Source organism: Nerophis lumbriciformis, linkage group LG29 (assembly GCF_033978685.3).
Source record: "Nerophis lumbriciformis linkage group LG29, RoL_Nlum_v2.1, whole genome shotgun sequence".
Taxonomy (NCBI): Eukaryota; Metazoa; Chordata; class Actinopteri; order Syngnathiformes; family Syngnathidae; genus Nerophis; species Nerophis lumbriciformis.
The window spans coordinates 14,858,150-14,875,130 of NC_084576.2; the positions used below are offsets into that span (position 1 = coordinate 14,858,150).

General features: G+C 42.6%; 2 protein-coding genes across 5 annotated transcripts; one reads left to right on the plus strand and one right to left on the minus strand.

Moving 5' to 3' along the window:
• The first annotated feature begins 68 nt into the window (after positions 1 to 68).
• Positions 69 to 8,769, plus strand: gramd2ab (GRAM domain containing 2Ab). 2 transcript variants are annotated; one of them, XM_061925017.2, is made up of 12 exons: positions 69 to 170; positions 522 to 625; positions 1,052 to 1,109; positions 1,237 to 1,309; positions 1,417 to 1,520; positions 5,404 to 5,502; positions 5,694 to 5,765; positions 7,459 to 7,518; positions 7,709 to 7,847; positions 7,945 to 8,017; positions 8,119 to 8,202; positions 8,269 to 8,768. In XM_061925017.2, the coding sequence occupies exons 2-12, from the start codon at positions 537 to 539 to the stop codon at positions 8,309 to 8,311; spliced, it is 894 nt and encodes a 297-aa protein (XP_061781001.1). In that variant the 5' UTR covers positions 69 to 170; positions 522 to 536; the 3' UTR covers positions 8,312 to 8,768. The 2 variants fall into 2 exon arrangements, with proteins under 2 accessions (XP_061781001.1, XP_061781002.1); XM_061925018.2 differs by having other exon boundaries at positions 119 to 170; positions 522 to 904; positions 8,269 to 8,769.
• A 28-nt stretch (positions 8,770 to 8,797) lies between these two features.
• On the minus strand, positions 8,798 to 16,624 carry LOC133572210 (proline-rich protein 5-like). Of its 3 annotated transcripts, none has more exons than XM_061925016.2 (9): positions 16,419 to 16,624; positions 15,979 to 16,113; positions 15,593 to 15,673; positions 15,442 to 15,490; positions 15,309 to 15,363; positions 15,154 to 15,248; positions 13,980 to 14,117; positions 12,324 to 12,438; positions 8,798 to 9,324 (listed from the first exon to the last, which is right to left on the minus strand). In XM_061925016.2, the coding sequence occupies exons 2-9, from the start codon at positions 16,095 to 16,097 to the stop codon at positions 8,999 to 9,001; spliced, it is 978 nt and encodes a 325-aa protein (XP_061781000.2). In that variant the 5' UTR covers positions 16,098 to 16,113; positions 16,419 to 16,624; the 3' UTR covers positions 8,798 to 8,998. The 3 variants fall into 3 exon arrangements, with proteins under 3 accessions (XP_061781000.2, XP_061780999.2, XP_072767950.1); XM_061925015.2 differs by having other exon boundaries at positions 15,979 to 16,134; XM_072911849.1 differs by lacking the exons at positions 15,979 to 16,113; positions 16,419 to 16,624 and having other exon boundaries at positions 15,569 to 15,658.
• Positions 16,625 to 16,981: the final 357 nt, after the last annotated feature.

The window sequence follows — 16,981 nt, forward strand, 5'->3', positions numbered from 1 at the left end:
GACTTTTATTTTGAAGGGTCCTTCCTCTTCTGCTGGCTTCCTTAGTAGTTATATTTTGAAAGATGCTTCTTTGCACTTCCTGTGTGAAGTTGATGAAAAACGACTCGAAGAGGAGGCGCGCCGCTCGGAGAATCTAAGGCGGACCTGAGTGAAGACCGAAGAAGGGTCAGGTAAGCGTGATAATGATGACGTCACTGATAATCGTCGCCCACAATAGTCGGCTTAAAACCGTCGGTTCAGTAACTACGCAATGAAAGCGATTTAAACTAACTTTATTGAGGACGTTTGTGTTTCAAAGTCGTTTAACTTAAAAAAAACTAAACTTGTTTGAACATTTTGATTTAAATGCAAATGAAAGTTTTGCAGGGTTGACTGTCATGGCGGTGCATGTCAATAGTTCTGGCTGGGAACTCTGCCCTCTGCCGTCTCCAAAAGCGTTGCCATGGAAACAGATGTCCTCACTCCGCTGACTGACCAATCACAGCACACCATCTAAACTGAATAGTGTTCTGATCTTGCAGGTGGTCGCAGCGGTGATGGCGGACATCTTGGAGCAGAGTGATGAAGTCCTGGCCCCCCATGAGGTGGACCCACCCAGGGAGGAGGACAGCCTGTTACTTTTCAGGCACGTGGCTGCATCAGAAATGCTTTTATTTTGAAAAGCCCCCAGGCTGCATTTTGCATTCCTTGATGAGTCTTCAAAGACAGCCCGCCCCCTCATTAGCGTGACAAAGACGTGTGTGTTTGGGACATTCTCGTCACGTCCAACACACACTAATTCCATTTGCAGACACTGAACTAAGCACACAGATTGTCCCACTGTTGTTGCAGACATTGAACTGAGCACGATTGCCTCTGTCCCACTTGGACCGCTTGCATAATTGTGTTCATCTTGTGGACAATGGTCTCTTTCACACACTCATTGGTGCACCAAACAATAACAACACACACACAAACGTTATTTTGCATGTTGATTGTTTTTTTAAGTGTGTGCGTGCGTGTGTCTGTGTGTCTGTGTGTGTGTGCTTGCATACGTGAATGTGTGTTGCAGGATGCATGTGACTGATGACTTGTCGTATGAAGACGTGAAAAAGTGTTACAGAGGATCAGTAAGTAAACATTGACACTATGTGAGACAATCAATCAGAATGTGATATTATAGAAGTTATTTTGTGTGTGTGTGTGTGCGTGTGTGTGTGTGTGTGTGTGTGTGTGTGTGTGTGTGTGTGTGCTCAGACAGTGAATAAGTACAACAGTCAATACCACAAACTTTTTCAGACGGTCCCTAAAGATGAGCTCTTAATGAAAGGTACTTTTTTTCTGATCAAAGTTCTGGTTGTGGTATCACACATTTTGTGATGCCAGTGTGTGTGCGTGTGTGTGTGTGTGTGTGTGTGTGTGTGTGTCTGCATGCAGTGTACTCGTGTGCGCTGCTGCGTGACATCCTGCTTCAAGGCCGCCTTTACATTTCCAGAAACTGGTTGTGTTTCTACGCCCACCTCTTTGGAAAGGACATCAAGGTGGGTGGTCAGACCATGCCAACATGGCCACCCTCATGTTCTCATGTGTATTACTCATGTTTTCGTGTGTATCACTCATGTTCCATCCACATGTTCGCATGTCATACTCATTTTCTCATGTGCGATGCTGATGTTCTCAGATGTCATACTCATGTTCCATCTTTAAGTTCTCATGAGTCATACTAATGTTCCATCTTCAAGTTATCATGGGTCATACTCATGTTCCATCCTTATGTTCTCATGTTATCATCCTTGTCTTGTCACCCTCATGTTCACGTGTGTTGTCATGTGTAATCCTCATTTTCTCATCTGTCATACTCATGCTCCATCTCTAAGTGTCATCCTCATGTTCTCATGTGTCACCCTCATTTTCTCATTTGTCGTACTCATGTTCTCATATGTCATACTCATGTTCCACCCTCAAGTGTCATACTTTGTTCCACCCTCAAGTGTCATACTTATGTTCCACCCTCAAGTGTCATACTTATGTTGCATCCTGATGTTCTCATGTGTCATCCTCATTTTCTCATCTGTCGTACTCAAGGCCCATCCTCAAGTGTCATCCTCATGTTATCATGTGTCATCCTCATTTTCTCATCAGTCATCCTCATTTTCTCATCTGTCATACTCATGTTCTCATATGTCATACTCATGTTCCATCCTCAAGTGTCATACTTGTGTTGCATCCAGATGTTCTCATGTGCCATCTTCATTTTCTCAGATGTCATACTCATTTTCACATGTTCACATATGTCCTACTCATGTTGCAGCCTCATGTTCTCACGTGTCATGCTCGTGTTCCATCCTCAAGTTCTAATGTGTCATGCTAATGTTGCATCCTCAGGTTCTCATGAGTCATACTAATATACCGTTTTATGGTCTCATATGTAATACTTATATTCCATCTCCATGTTAGCATGTTCTATATTTGTGTTCGCATGTGTCAACTTCATGTTGCATCCACACATTCTCTTGTTTTATCATCATGTTCTCATGTTCCATCCTGGTGTTTTCATGTACTCATGTTTTATCTTCAAGTTCCTATGGGTCATACTCATGTTCCATCTTTACATTCTCATGTTTTCATTATCATGTTCACATATGTATTAGTCATGTTCTCTTGTGTCACCCTCATTTTCTCATTTGTCATACTCATGTTCTCACGTCATACTTCAATCAATCAATCAAACAATCATACTTGTGTTCCATCCTCGTGTTCTTACAGTATGTGTCATTCTCATCTGTCCTACTCATGTTCTTATATGTCATACTCATGGTCCATCCTCAAGTGTCATACTCATGTTCTCATGTGCCTTCCTCATTTTCTCATCTGTCATATTCATGTTATCATAAGTCATACTCATGTTCCATCCTCAAGGTTCAAACTCATGTTCTAATGTGTCATACTGATGATCCATCCTCAAGTGCCCTACTTTTGTTGCATACTCATGTTCTCATGTGTCATATTCATGGTCCGTCCTCAAATGTCCTATTCATGTTCCATCTTCATGTTCTCATGTGCCATCTTCATTTTCTCACCTGTCATACTTATGGTCTATCCTCAAGTGTCGTACTCATTTTGCATCTTCATGTTGTCATGTGTCATTCCCATGTTACACTGTCATGTTGTCATGTGTCATACTCATGTTGCATTCTCATGTTCTCATGTGGCATACTAATGTTGCATCCTTATGTTCTCATATGTAATACCAAAGTTCCATCTTCATGTTATCATGTTCCATATTTGTGTTATCATATGTCTTACTCGTGTTGCATCCTTGTTTTCATGTGTCATCCACATGTTACACTGTCATGTTCTCATGTTTTCATGTGTCACACTCATGTTCCATCCTTAGGTTCTCATGCGTCATACTCATGTTGCATCCTCATGTTCTCTTGTGTCATCCCCATGTTATGCTGTCATGTTCTCGTGTCATACTCATGTTCCGTCCACAAGTTCTCGTGTCATACTCATGTTGCATCCTCATGTTCTCATGTGTCATGCTAATGTTACATCTTTATGTTCTCATATGTAATACCATGTTCCATCTTCATGTTATCATGTTCCATATTTGTGTTATCATGTGTCATACTAATGTTGCATATTCATGTTCAAGTCAACATGATAACATGAAGATGGAACATGGGTATTACATGTGAAAACATGAGGATGGGACATTACATGACAGTGTAACATGGGAATGACACATGAGAACATGAACATGACAGATGGAACACCCTAATGTTCTATCTTCATATTCTCTTGTGCCATCTTCATTTTCTCACCTGTCATACTCATGTTTTCATATGTCATTCTTGTGGTCCATCCTCAAGTGTCGTACTCATGTTGCACCCTCATGTTCTCATGTGTCATACTATTGTTCCATCTTTATGTTCTCACGTCCCATATTTGTGTTATCATATGTCATACTCATGTTGCATCCGTATGTTCTCATGCGTCATCCCCATGTTACACTGTCATGGGCTCATGTCCTCATGTGTTGTACTCATGTCGAATCCTCGTGTTCTCATGTGTCATACTCATGTCGCATCCTCATGTTCTCATGTGTCATCCCCATTTTACACCGGCATGTTCTCATGTGTCATACTCATGTTCTAATGTGTCATACTCATGTTGCATTCTCATGTTCTCATGTGTCATGCTAATGTTCCATCTTTATGTTCTCATATGTAATACCATGTTCCATCTTCATGTTATCATGTTCCATATTTGTGTTATCATGTGTCGTACTAATGTTGCATATTCATGTTCAAGTCAACATGATAACATGAAGATGGAACATGGGTATTACATATGAAAACATGAGGAAGGAACATTACATGACAGTGTAACATGGGAATGACACATGAGAACATGAACATGACGGATGGAACACCCTAATGTCCTGTCTTCATATTCTCTTGTGCCATCTTCATTTGCTCACCTGTCATACTCATGTTTTCATATGTCACACTTGTGGTCCATCCTCAAGTGTCATACTCATGTTGTATCCTCATGTTCTCATGTGTCATACTTATTTTCCATCCTCAAGTTCTCATGTGTCATACTGGTGTTGCATCCTCATGTTCTCATGTGTCATACTAATGTTCCATCTTTATGTTCTCATGTCCCATATTTGTGTTATCATATGTCATACTCATGTTGCATCCTTATGTTCTCATGTGTCCTCCCCATGTTACACTGTCATGTTCTCATGTGTCATACTCATGTTCCATCCTCAATTTCTCATTTGTCAGACTAATGTTGCATCTTTATGTTCTCATCATAATGTCCATGTCCCATCTTCATGTTATCATGTTCCATATTTGTGTTGTCATATGTCTTACTCATGTTGCATCCTTGTGTTCCCATGTTTCACTGTCATATTCTCATGTTTTCATGTGTCATACTCATGTTCAATCCTCAAGTTCTCATGGGTCACACTCATGTTGCATCTTCATGTTTTCATGTGTCATACTCATGTTCCATCCTCAAGTTCTCATGGGTCACACTCATGTTGCATCTTCATGTTTTCATGTGTCATACTCATGTTCCATCCTCAAGTTCTCATGTGTCACACTCATGTTGCATCTTCATGTTTTCATGTGTCATACTAATGTTCCATATTTATGTTGACATATGTAATACCCATGTTCCATCTTCATGTTATCATGTTCCATATTTGTGTTAACATATGTCATACTCATGGTGCATCCTCATGTTCTCATGTGTCGTACTAATGGTCCAGCTTTATGTTCCCATGTTGTCATCTGTATGTTCCGTCTTCATGTTTTCCTTAATGTTGTCATCATTAAGGTGGGTGGTCAGACCATGCCAACATGGCCACCCTAAGACCGGCTGACCTCTGACCCCTGTGTGCAGGTGTGCATTCCCGTGGTTTCGGTGCGACTGGTGAAAAAACACAAGACTGCCGGCCTGGTGCCAAATGGCCTGGCTATCACCATGGATACGGGCCAGAAGGTGACTTATTATTATAGCGGAACTCCAAAGTTGACTTTCAAGTGGTTCTCATTTTCCAGACAGTTGATGTCAAACAGCTGATGTCTCGTTTGGCGGTTTGAAATTCCAAGTTTTGTTCAACGTTGGATGTTCCGGTGTTTGAACTATTGTGCGATGTCTCACGTGTGTTGTTGTCGTCGTTGTGCGTCCAGTACGTGTTTGTGTCGTTACTTTCCAGGGACAACGTGTACGACGTCCTCAGGAGGATCTGCACTCACCTGCAGGCTAGTGCACCTCAACCCCTTCTCATCAGGCCACATGACACATGCATGTTACATTCCTCATGCTCCCACGTCTCATTTTCATCAACCTCATTCCATTTAGTCTTCATGTTCAAGGCTCACATTCTCATCTTTCATTCTCATGACTTGGCCTCACATTTTTAGATTGCATTATCATGTTTCATGGTCACGTTCACAATACACTATTATTTTGTCCCATGTCCATGTTCTCATGTGTAATACTTGTGTTCCATCTTCATGTTATGTTACATCCTCATGTTCTCATGTGTCATACAAATGCTGCATATTTATGTTCTCATGTCACACTCATGTTACATCTTCATGTTATCATGTTTTATCTTCGTGTTCTCACGTGTCATACTCATTTACGATCCTCGTATTCTCATCTGCCATACTCATTTTACATCTTCATGTTGTCATGCTTTTGTTCTCGTGTCATCTTCCTCATTTTCTCATGTGTCACACTAAGGTTCCATCCTCATGTTTGCATGTGTCCTTTTCAAGTTGTTATGTGTTATACTAATTTTCCATTATGTTCTCATGTTATCATCCTCATCTTCTCATGTTCTCATTTGTCACACTCATGTTACATCTTCATGTTATCATGTTTTATGTTCGTGTTCTCATGTGTCATACTCATTTTACATCCTCATGTTATCATGCTTTTGTTCTCATGCTATCCTCATCTTCTCATGTGCCATCCTAATGTTGTCATTTGTCACACTCATGTTACACCTTCATGTTATGTTCTATCCTCATCTCATGTGCCATCCTCATGTTCTCATATGTAATATGCATGCTCCATCTTCATGTGTTCCATCCTCATGTTCTCATGTGTCATACTAATGCTGTATCTTTATGTTCTCATATGTCACACTCATGTTACATCTTCATGTTATGTTTTATCTTCGTGTTTTCACGTGTCATACTCATTTACCATCCTCGTATTCTCATCTGCCATACTCATTTTACATCCTCATGTTGTCATGCTTTTGTTCTCGTGTCATCTTCCTCATTTTCTCATGTGTCATACTAAGGTTCCATCTTCATGTTTGCATGTGTCATCTTCAAGTTTTTATTTGTCATACTCATTTACCATCCTCGTATTCTCATCTGCCATACTCATTTTACATCCTCATGTTGTCATGCTTTTGTTCTCGTGTCATCTTCCTCTTTTTCTCATGTGTCACACTAAGGTTCCATCCTCATGTTTGCATGTGTCCTCTTTAAGTTGTTGTGTTATACTAATTTTCCATTGTTATGTTCTCATGTTATCATCCTCATCTTCTCATTTGTCACACTCATGTTACATCTTCATGTTATGTTTTATGTTCGTGTTCTCATGTGTCATACTCATTTTACATCCTCATGTTATCATGCTTTTGTTCTCATGTTATCCTCATCTTCTCATGTGCCATCCTCATGTTCTCATTTGTCACACTCATGTTACATCTTCATGTTCTATTTTCATGTTCTAATGGGTCACACTCATGTTACATCTTCATGTTCTATCTTCATGTTCGAACGTGTCACACTCATGTTGCAGCTTCATGTCATCATATGTCCCAAATTATGTTCCATCTTTGTGTTCTCATGTCATACTCATGTTCTCATTTGTCATCTCTATGTTCCGTCCCCAGGTTCTCCTTAATGTTGTCATGCTGTGTCCTTCCAGGTGAACGGGAAGAGTCTGAGTGTGAAAGAGTTCCTGGAGGAGCCCAGCTCCTTGTCCATGGTAACGTCCACGTCGTCTCTGTGATGTCTAAGGTCACATGATCAGTTGATGTTAAGCGAGATACCACTCAGAGGTCAATGGTTGTTTTCCTCCATGTTGGTGGGGGGTTGAGGGTGTCACTTCCTGAAAACATTGAGCGACGGCCATCTTGTGACATGCTGGGTGATCAAATTAAGTGTGTGTGTGTCAGGATGAGTTTCCCGAAGTTGCGCCGTGGTCGAGGACGCCGTCACTTCCCACCGTCTCCTCGTCGCTTCCTGATCTGCTTGGGGACTCCTCCTCCCCTAGCCACGCCCCCGACACGCCCTTCATAGCGCACACTCTGACTGGTAGGCCCGCCCACTTGTCAGTCAACACTGAGAAGAAAGCGACTTATAGCTAGTGTTTTGTGTGTGTGTGTGTGTGTGTGTGTGTGTGTGTGTGTAGAAGAAGAGCATCTGGAAGTTCTTCCACAGATGTGTGACGAGGAGAAGCAGCTGCTCAAAGTGTTCATCCTGCTGTGAGTACTTGTTTTTATTTTAGCGTGTAAAAAAAAAATCCCAGTCAAGCTCCGCCCACCTGTGTGTCTGTGTGTGTGTGTGTGTGTGTGTGCGTGCGCAGCGTGGCGGTGTTGGTGTTGTCGTCGTCTTACCTCGCCTTCCGGGTGTGTCGTCTGGAGCAGCGGCTCAGCTTCCTCACGCACAGGTCGGTGTTGTCGTCATGGTGACGGGCATTCTTCAGAAACAGGTGTTGATCTGTCACCTCCCGCAGGTGTGGCGAGGTGCCCTGCTGGACGACCAATCAGAGGCCTTGACAGACCGAGCGCTTTCTCAAGAGTGGTTACCATAGCAACCTCACCCTCGTGAGCGTAGATGGACCTGAACAACGTTTAATGTTAGCAAACACGCAAGCTTGTTTCACTTTAAAACATAGATCGCCGCGGTAACCACACCATGTGACAGTCGGCTCACGACGAGAAGTGCTGGTACTCACCACAGGGAGGCGCCAGATGTCATTTGAGGAGTTGAGCCAGCCCAGTGGGAGGCGGCTGTAATCTGATTACATTGCGGTTAAGCGCCAGGCAACTAAACCCACTTTGGGGGTCAAAGGTCATGTGTTAACTGATTAGTTGACCACAAACATCGCGGGCAAGCTGGAGCCTACCCCAGCTAGACAGCCTGGAATTACAGGACATGTTAAATGACACGCCCCCTTCCTGTCAATCAAACATTGTCACGCCCCCTCCTGAGCTGTCAAATCAATCAATTGTGTTTTGTTGTTTTTTTCACAATAAAACACAAGTGAAAAAAAATTAAAGTTGTGTTGTTTGCATTACGAAATATCTTTATTATCCCAAAATGTCTAAAAGACGATGGCGGTAGGAAACTTCCTGCTCCCGTTTGCTATAAGCATGCGACGCCACATTCCCCGGCTAGGTGGGAAGTGTGCGGTTTCATTTTAAAAAACGTCCTTTTACTTCCTGTTTCCTGTCCGATGTCTGCTAGCTGCTAACGCCGCTACTCTGCGATTCGTTCATGTCGGGTTGGCTGGAGAAGCGTCTGGGATGGACGGGCTCGGCCAAGAAGGCCACGGCGACGACGGCGTCCGGGCAATCCGCCTCCATCCCTCGGCGCATCCTGCTCGACAGCAACCGCACGTCGGAGTGGGCGTTAGCCACGGTGTGGCGCCGCATGCCGCCGGACTTCTCCAGGTAGGCCTCCCCTTCTTGTTCCACCAAGGGCGCCAGAGAGGAGCACTCGCACATCGGAGGCTGGGTCACGTCGGGCTGCGAACCGTCTCCTAGCAACCAGCGCAGATGCCGGCACTCTGTGAAAATAAACACAAAACATCTGAACTATCTTTGAGGGACGGGCAAACTTTGAAAAAGGAAGCATGCTTAGCGAGCCGCCTCTTTCCAGTTTAAGACTTTAATCACAAAGTTGTGATCCTCTTGACCAAAGCTGGTGTGTTTATTTATGGTGTCTGCTTCTTGGAATTCCTGGAACATTCCAGCGGCCTGCGGCAGTTAGCCACATTGCTAACAGGCAACTGCGTCCAAAACAAACTACAGTAATTACAAAACCCAAAACCAGTGAAGTTGGCACGTTGTGTAAATCGTGAATAAAAACAGAATACAATGATTTGCAAATCCTTTTCAACTTATATTTAACTGAATACACTGCAAAGACAAGATATTTAATGTTCGAACTGGAAAACCTTGTTATTTTTTGCAAATATTAGCTCATTTGGAATTTGATGCCTGCAACATGTTTCAAAAAAGCTGGCACAAGTGGCAAAAAAGACAGAGAGTTGAGGAATGCTCATCAAACACTTATTTGGAACATACCACAGGTGAACAGGCTAATTGGGAACAGGTGAGTGCCATGATTGGGCATAAAAGCAGCTTCCATGGAATGCTCAGTCATTCACTAACAAGGATGGGGCGAGGGTCACCACTTTGTGAACACATGCGTAAGCAAATTGTCAAACAGTTTAAGAACAACATTTCTCAGCGAGCTATTGCGAGGAATTGATGGATTTCACCATCTACGGTCCGTAATATCATCAAAAGGTTCAGAGAATCTGGAGAAATCACTACACGTAAGCAGCAAGGCTGAAAAACAACATTGAATGCCCATGACCTACGATCTCTCGGGCGGTACTGCATCAAAAAGCAACATCAGTGGGTAAAGGATATCACCACATGGGCTCAGGAACACTTCAGAAAACCAGTCAGTAAGTACAGTTCGTTGCCACATCTGGAAGTACAAGTTAAGACTCTACTATGCAAAGCGAAAGCCATTTATCAACAACACCCAGAAACGCCGCCGGCTTCGCTGGACCCGAGCTCATCTAAGATGGACTGATGTAAAGTGGAAAAGTGTTCTGTGGTCTGTCGAGTCCACATTTCAAATTGTTTTTGGAAACTGTGGACATGGTGTCCTCCGGACCAAGGAGGAAAAGAACCATCCAGTCTGTTCTAGGCGAAAAGTTCAAAAGCCAGCATCTGTGATAGTATGGGATTGTATTAGTGCCCAAGGCATGGGTAACTTACACATCTGTGAAGGCACCATTAATGCTGAAAGGTACATACAGGTTTTGGACCAACATATGTTGCCATCCAAGTAGGGCTGGGCGATATTGCCTTTTTTTAATATCGCGATATTTAAAGGCCATATCGCGATACACAATATATATGTGGATATTTTGCCTTAGCCTTGAATGAACACTTGATGCATATAATCACAGCAGTATGATGATTCTATGTGTCTACATTAAAACATTCTTCTTCATACTGCATTAATATATGCTACTTTTAAACTTTCATGCAGATTGAAATCACAACTAAAAAAATCACTATTTTTTTCATACAGTGTTGATCTGGAAATGTTTGCCTCTGCATTTTGATGGTGTGGACGTGTGGCACCTAACGATGTTGACGTGCAGAGTAAGCACTCTTCATTGTCTAGCGGGTGACTTTTCAAATGATGTTACATATTAGCAGTGTAGCCGAGTGTCCTGGGTTCGCCTATACAGTGTACTTATCTAATAAAATAAAAAACGGGAGACATTAGAGCAGGTTCGGTAGCCACCGCTTCTTTAATGTCAACATCACACACCTCCTTCCACAACCACACACACACCTTACGTCACAGCCCTACGGCAACAACTCTGGAGGGACAAAACTCCTCCTCCTTACTAACACACTCCGGTAACTTGGGACACCCTGAACTGTTTGTTACAGCAGTAATGCTACTTTTTATAGCAACGCTTTTGCCCCACACTTGACAATTTACGGTTGTCTGTTCGACATATTTCTACTTGAAGCCAAACCACCGCCAGACGATGGACCCCCTGCTGTTTTTCTTGGGAATTAATTATTCCTTCAATTATTACCAGATTCGCACCTTCTTTCTCTCGTATTACCGCTAGCATCACAGCTAACGTTAGCCATGCTGCTACCTCTCTGCTCGGGGAGGGCGTATACGTATGTGACGTATGACGTGATAGTATGTGACGTGTGTAAGAAGGTGCGCTTGTCTGTCTGTGAGAAGGAGAGACAGGAAAGAGCGAGTAGAGCATGTAGTGTAATGCCCGCAGCTAAAAGCAACTGCGTGAGAACGTATACTCGATATCACGATATAGTCATTTTCTATATCGCACAGAGACAACCCCGCGATATATCGCGTATATCGATATCGCCCAGCCCTACATCCAAGTAACGTCATCATGGACGCCCCTGCTTATTTCAGCAAGACAATGCCAAGTCACGTGTTACAACAGTGTGGCTTCATGGTAAAGACTGGCCTGCCTGTAGTCCAGACCTGTCTCCCATTGAAAATGTGTGGCGCAATATAAAGCGTAAAATACCACAACAGAAACCCTGGACTGTTGAACAACTTAAGTTGTACATCAAGCAAGAATGGGAAAGAATTCCACCTGAAAAGCTTCAAAAATTAGTCTCCTCAGTTCCCAAACGTATACTGAGTGTTGTTAAAAGGAAAGGCCGTGTAACACAATGGTAAAAATGCTCCTGTGCCAACTTTTTTGCAATGTGTTGCTGCCATTAAATTCGAAGTTAATGATTATTTGCAAAAAAAAACAAGTTTCTCAGTTCGAACATTAAATATCTTGTCTTTGCAGTCTATTCAATTGAATATAGGTTGAAAAGGATTTGCAAATCATTGTATTCTGTTTTTATTTACGAATTACACAACGTGCCAACTTCACTGGTTTTGGGTTTCGTACATGTGCTAATGAAAGCTGACAAGGCTAGCTGCTCCCTACAATATGTTCCTGAGTCCAGAATATTCTGGCACACTCACCTGACGACTGGCGCTCTCTGGCGAGGACGTCGCTGAGATACGGCGAAACCACCATGGCCACCAGGCGCTCCAGCTGCTGATACCGCTCATTGGTACCGCCGGACTCATGGATACCCTGCAGAACACACACAGAATGTTCTGAAGAGAGTCAATCTTGACCAGGGCTACCCAAACTTTTTCCACTGAGGGCCACACACACTGACAAAGGTTGTAGGGGCCTTTTTTTTTTCTTTTTTTTTTTAAACCAGTACAAGTCAAGTAATGATAAATATGAGCAAAATTAGCTAAAAAAGCTACCATGCTAACATTACCATGCTTATAGTTAGCATTCTTGAAATACCAAATTATATGACACTGAGGTGTATACCTGCTCAATTGGCTACAAAAGCTATCATGCTATGTTAACATGCTAAAATGCTAACTGTAACATGCGTCAAATACCAAAATATATTACTGAGGTGTGTACCTAACAATGTGTTTAAAATGCTACAGCATGTTAACTTTAGCATGCATCAAGTACCAAAATATCACTAAGGCGTACAGTATATCTACAACAATAACCTAAAAAAGCTAGTATACTAACATTAGCGGGCTAAAATGCTAACTGTAACGTGCACCAAAAAACTAAATATATTACTGAGGTGTGTACGAAGCAATGTGTTTAACATGCTAGCATGCTAACATTAGCATGCATCAAGTACCAAAATATGACTAAAAGGTGTATACCTACAAAATTGGCTTAAAATAAAGCTAGCATACTAACAATAGGACGCTAAAATGCACACAGTAACCTGTGTGAAATACCAAAATGTATTACCCAGAGGTGTTTATCTGAAAAATGTGTTTAAAATGCCTGCATGCTAATATTAGCATTTATCAAGTACCAAAATATGACTACGGTTAAAAATTTGGTTAAAAAAAGTTAGCACACTTTTAGCTAGCATGCTAAAATGAGAACTGTAACATGCGTCAAATACCAAAATATATTACTCGAAGGTAATATGCATCAAAACCAATATATATTACTCTGAGGTGTGTACATGAAAGATGTGTTTGAAATGCTAGCATGCTAATATTAGCATGCATCAAGTTCCAAAATGTGACTAAGGTGTAAACCTACAAAATTAGCTTCTAAAAAGTTAGCATATTATCGTTAGCATGCGTCAAATATCAAAATATATTACTCTCCGGTGTGTACTGAACGCTAGCATGCTAAAATGCTAATTTTAACATGGGTCAAATACCAAAGTATATTACTCTGAGGTATGTACCTGGAAAATATTGTTTAAAATGCTAGCATGCTAACGCTAACATGCATCAAGTACCAAAATGTAACTAAGGTAAAAAACCTACAAAATTAGCTTAAAAAAGCTGAAATTAGCATGCATCAATTACCAAAATGTGACAAAGGTGTACACCTACAAAAAATGCTTTAAAAAGAGCTAGCATACTAACATTAGCATGCAAACAGGTATCATTCGTCAAGAAGCAAAGTATTTGACGCTGAGGTGTATAGTTGCAAAATTAGCAAAAAACCCAGCATGCTAATATTTGAACGTTAACGGTTGTGCCGCGGGCCGTTAAAAAAAATTAGCTAAAGGCCACACTTCGGACACCACTGAACTTGACAAACCGAAATAGAAGGTTCTAGAATACCTGCAGAACCAGCAGCATGTGCGTGACGCCCGGGGGGACGCAGGTGACATTAGCCAAAGTGTCCTCTAGGTGGAGCCTCAACAGCACCAGGTCCCTGAAGGCCAACAGCGCCATCTGTCTGATGGACAGCTCCTGACCCTGCACACACACACACACACACACACACATACTGGTTATCATTTGGAATGGGGACCAAGTTTTTGATCATCACTTTCTTTCTACAGGTTGTGTAGGCATAAAAAAAATGGTGTAAAATGGCCACTGCCCAGTTAGCTCATACACGTCTTTAAATCTCTGGATTGATGAAGTAATGTGCTGATCATTCTTACTGGGGACCATGGGGAAAAAGAGTTAATATGGTTCATGGGGACCAAATTTATATTTTTTTGCATAATTCACACAAATTTGTACGTGACTACTGAGGACCATTTTAAAAAAGCAGCGAGTACAGTACCAGCTACAGCCCGATGAGGGGACTGCTGTGCAAATGTCTCACACTCAAACTAAGAAGTAAACATGTTTTATGGGCCAAAGCTTAAAAATCACTTAGGCATCATCAGAATGGATCTGACTGTAATTTGAAAAGGTTTCCCTTTAGGGGACCTGTTTTTTTGTCCCCATACCGTCAGAGGTCCCCTAAAGGTGACTGTGTAAACCAGGGGTCCCCAAACTTTTTGACTCGTGGGCCGCATTGGGTTAAAAAAATGTAGCCTGTATATATATATATATATATATATATATATATATATATATATATATATATATATATACATACATACATACATATATACATTGTCTTTTTAATCCATTTTAACATATAACAATGTCACGTTATCGATGGGAAAATTAATTTTTAGACAATATGATTTGCCTGAGCGGCTAGGAGACACAGAGAGTAACAAGCGGTAGAAAATGGATTAGAAAGAAAAGATTAAAAAATTAAAAAAATAAAAATTAAAAAAAATAAAGCAACTTTTTTTTTTTTACTTGGGACTTCCCGTGGGCCGGAATTTGGATGCTGGGGGGCTGGATATAGCCCGCGGGCCGTAGTTTGGGGACCCCTGGTGTAAACAGAGCGATGTTCCCATTAAGTAAGCATTGCCAGAACACACACACACACACACACACACAGTTATTTCTAAGCAGAGAAGTCATAACAGGAAGTGGACCTCACCTGTACAGGGTAAAAAATGGCCTGCAAGGTGGGCAATGTCTCCGTAAAAAAGCGGTCCCACGCCTCGGCCAGGACCACCAGCTGCTCCTTCCCTCCTGCGGGACGGAAACAGGACGTTACCATGGCAATGAGCGTGTGGACATCCCACTCCTCACCAGAGATGAAGATCGGATCCAGAACGTCCGCCAGGCCTCCAGTCAGCAGCTGGTTCTGAAATGACAATAATATTAAAAAAAACACCAATTCTACTTCCTGTTTCATCCTGCAAGAACCAGCAAGTAAAAGTACCTGGAAGTAATCTGTAATGAAGGAGCCCATCTCTGTTTTCAGGAGCCACCTGGGAACATGACGACCATCAGGGTAGTATTCCGGGAACATGTAATAGATTACTTTGTGCTCCAATGTTTGTTAGCACCTTCGCATGCTCGCACATTATCACCTGATGCTCTCGTTAAGCGTGTACAGCTCGTTAGCCTGCAGAGCTCCGCCCTGGAACACCTTCATCACGGCTGATTGGACACTGGAAAGGACCAGAGGTCAGAGGTCATCACACACCGCCGTCATTCAGAAGGAGCCGGGGAAAAAAACCTAGCTAAACCAGCATGTGTGACAGGAAGTGACCCGGCTGTCATGGCCACTTCCTGTCAACATCCTGCTCACTGCGGCAGGGTAACAGGAAACAAGCGCGAGGCCAACCTTCTCACCAGGAAATCCTGAATCGACACCACGATGGGCTTTTCATTGCATCCCAGCAACAAAAAACGCGAGGACACACTGGTCAACGCGTATGGCTTTCCAAAATAAAAGCGCAAAGAAAGTCGTCACCTGTTCCAGACGCTGCTGTTGGCCACGTGCGGAGCGGCCGAGCTGGCGTGGAAGCGGGCGAGGTCCGACAGAACCGGGGAGCTCATGAACCGAGGCCTGGAGCGTCGAAAAGATCCCATCGTGCACCTCCGAACCCTCGAAAGAAGCACAAACTAACTAAAAGAAGAAACAGGAAGTCGGACAGGTGGATGCTGCTGAAAGTGAAACTACAACCACAACTTCCTGTCGGTAGGAGGTCGTATTTTACTTTGAGCCCAGCCTCTTTTTGAGGACACGCTTGTCATGCACGTGGAGGTCAACTAGTGACGTCACATCGTGACACGTGAACACAACTTCAAATTGGGTTTTTTTGGAGGAACTTCCTGTGCTCGCAGCACTAATTGCTTCCTTCACGTGAACACTTTGCATCTACGTGAACGCACGCGGTCGTTTAAACTCACCTTTCACCTGTCCTCCTCGTCTATCACATGACGTCAGAAGCCGTCGTGACGCTCCACTTCACCGCCAACTGTCACGTGACGGCCGTCATTAAGTTTTTGAGACTTTTTTTCCCGAAGGACAAGAGAGCCTTTTTTTTTTGTCTTCGCGTCGCTTCCTCGGAGAAGTCAGTCTGAGTGGCGGGAGGCTGGCAGCTAACAAGGTACATGTGCTACACGACAACACTTCCGCTCTAGACCTTCACTATAAAACGAGTACTAGTGTTTTTCGCTATCATGTTGGATCCCTGCACCAAAATGATACAATTTAACTAGTTTTACTGATTCAATATATTTTTAAAGGGTGCTCGTGTTCTAGTCGTGGACTTAGAATCAAATAAAATCAGCCGTTCCGCAAGATGGAATGTGGATGCTTTTATTGTGACGTTATCGTAACTTCCGGTAAATCTGTTTATTTGTCAGCTTCCCTCAGTAGAGGTCGTAAAGTGACTTAACTAGTGGGATCTTTAATCTGAACACTTTTGCAGGACCGAGACCAGACAACGTGGACTTTACGTTCAAATCGT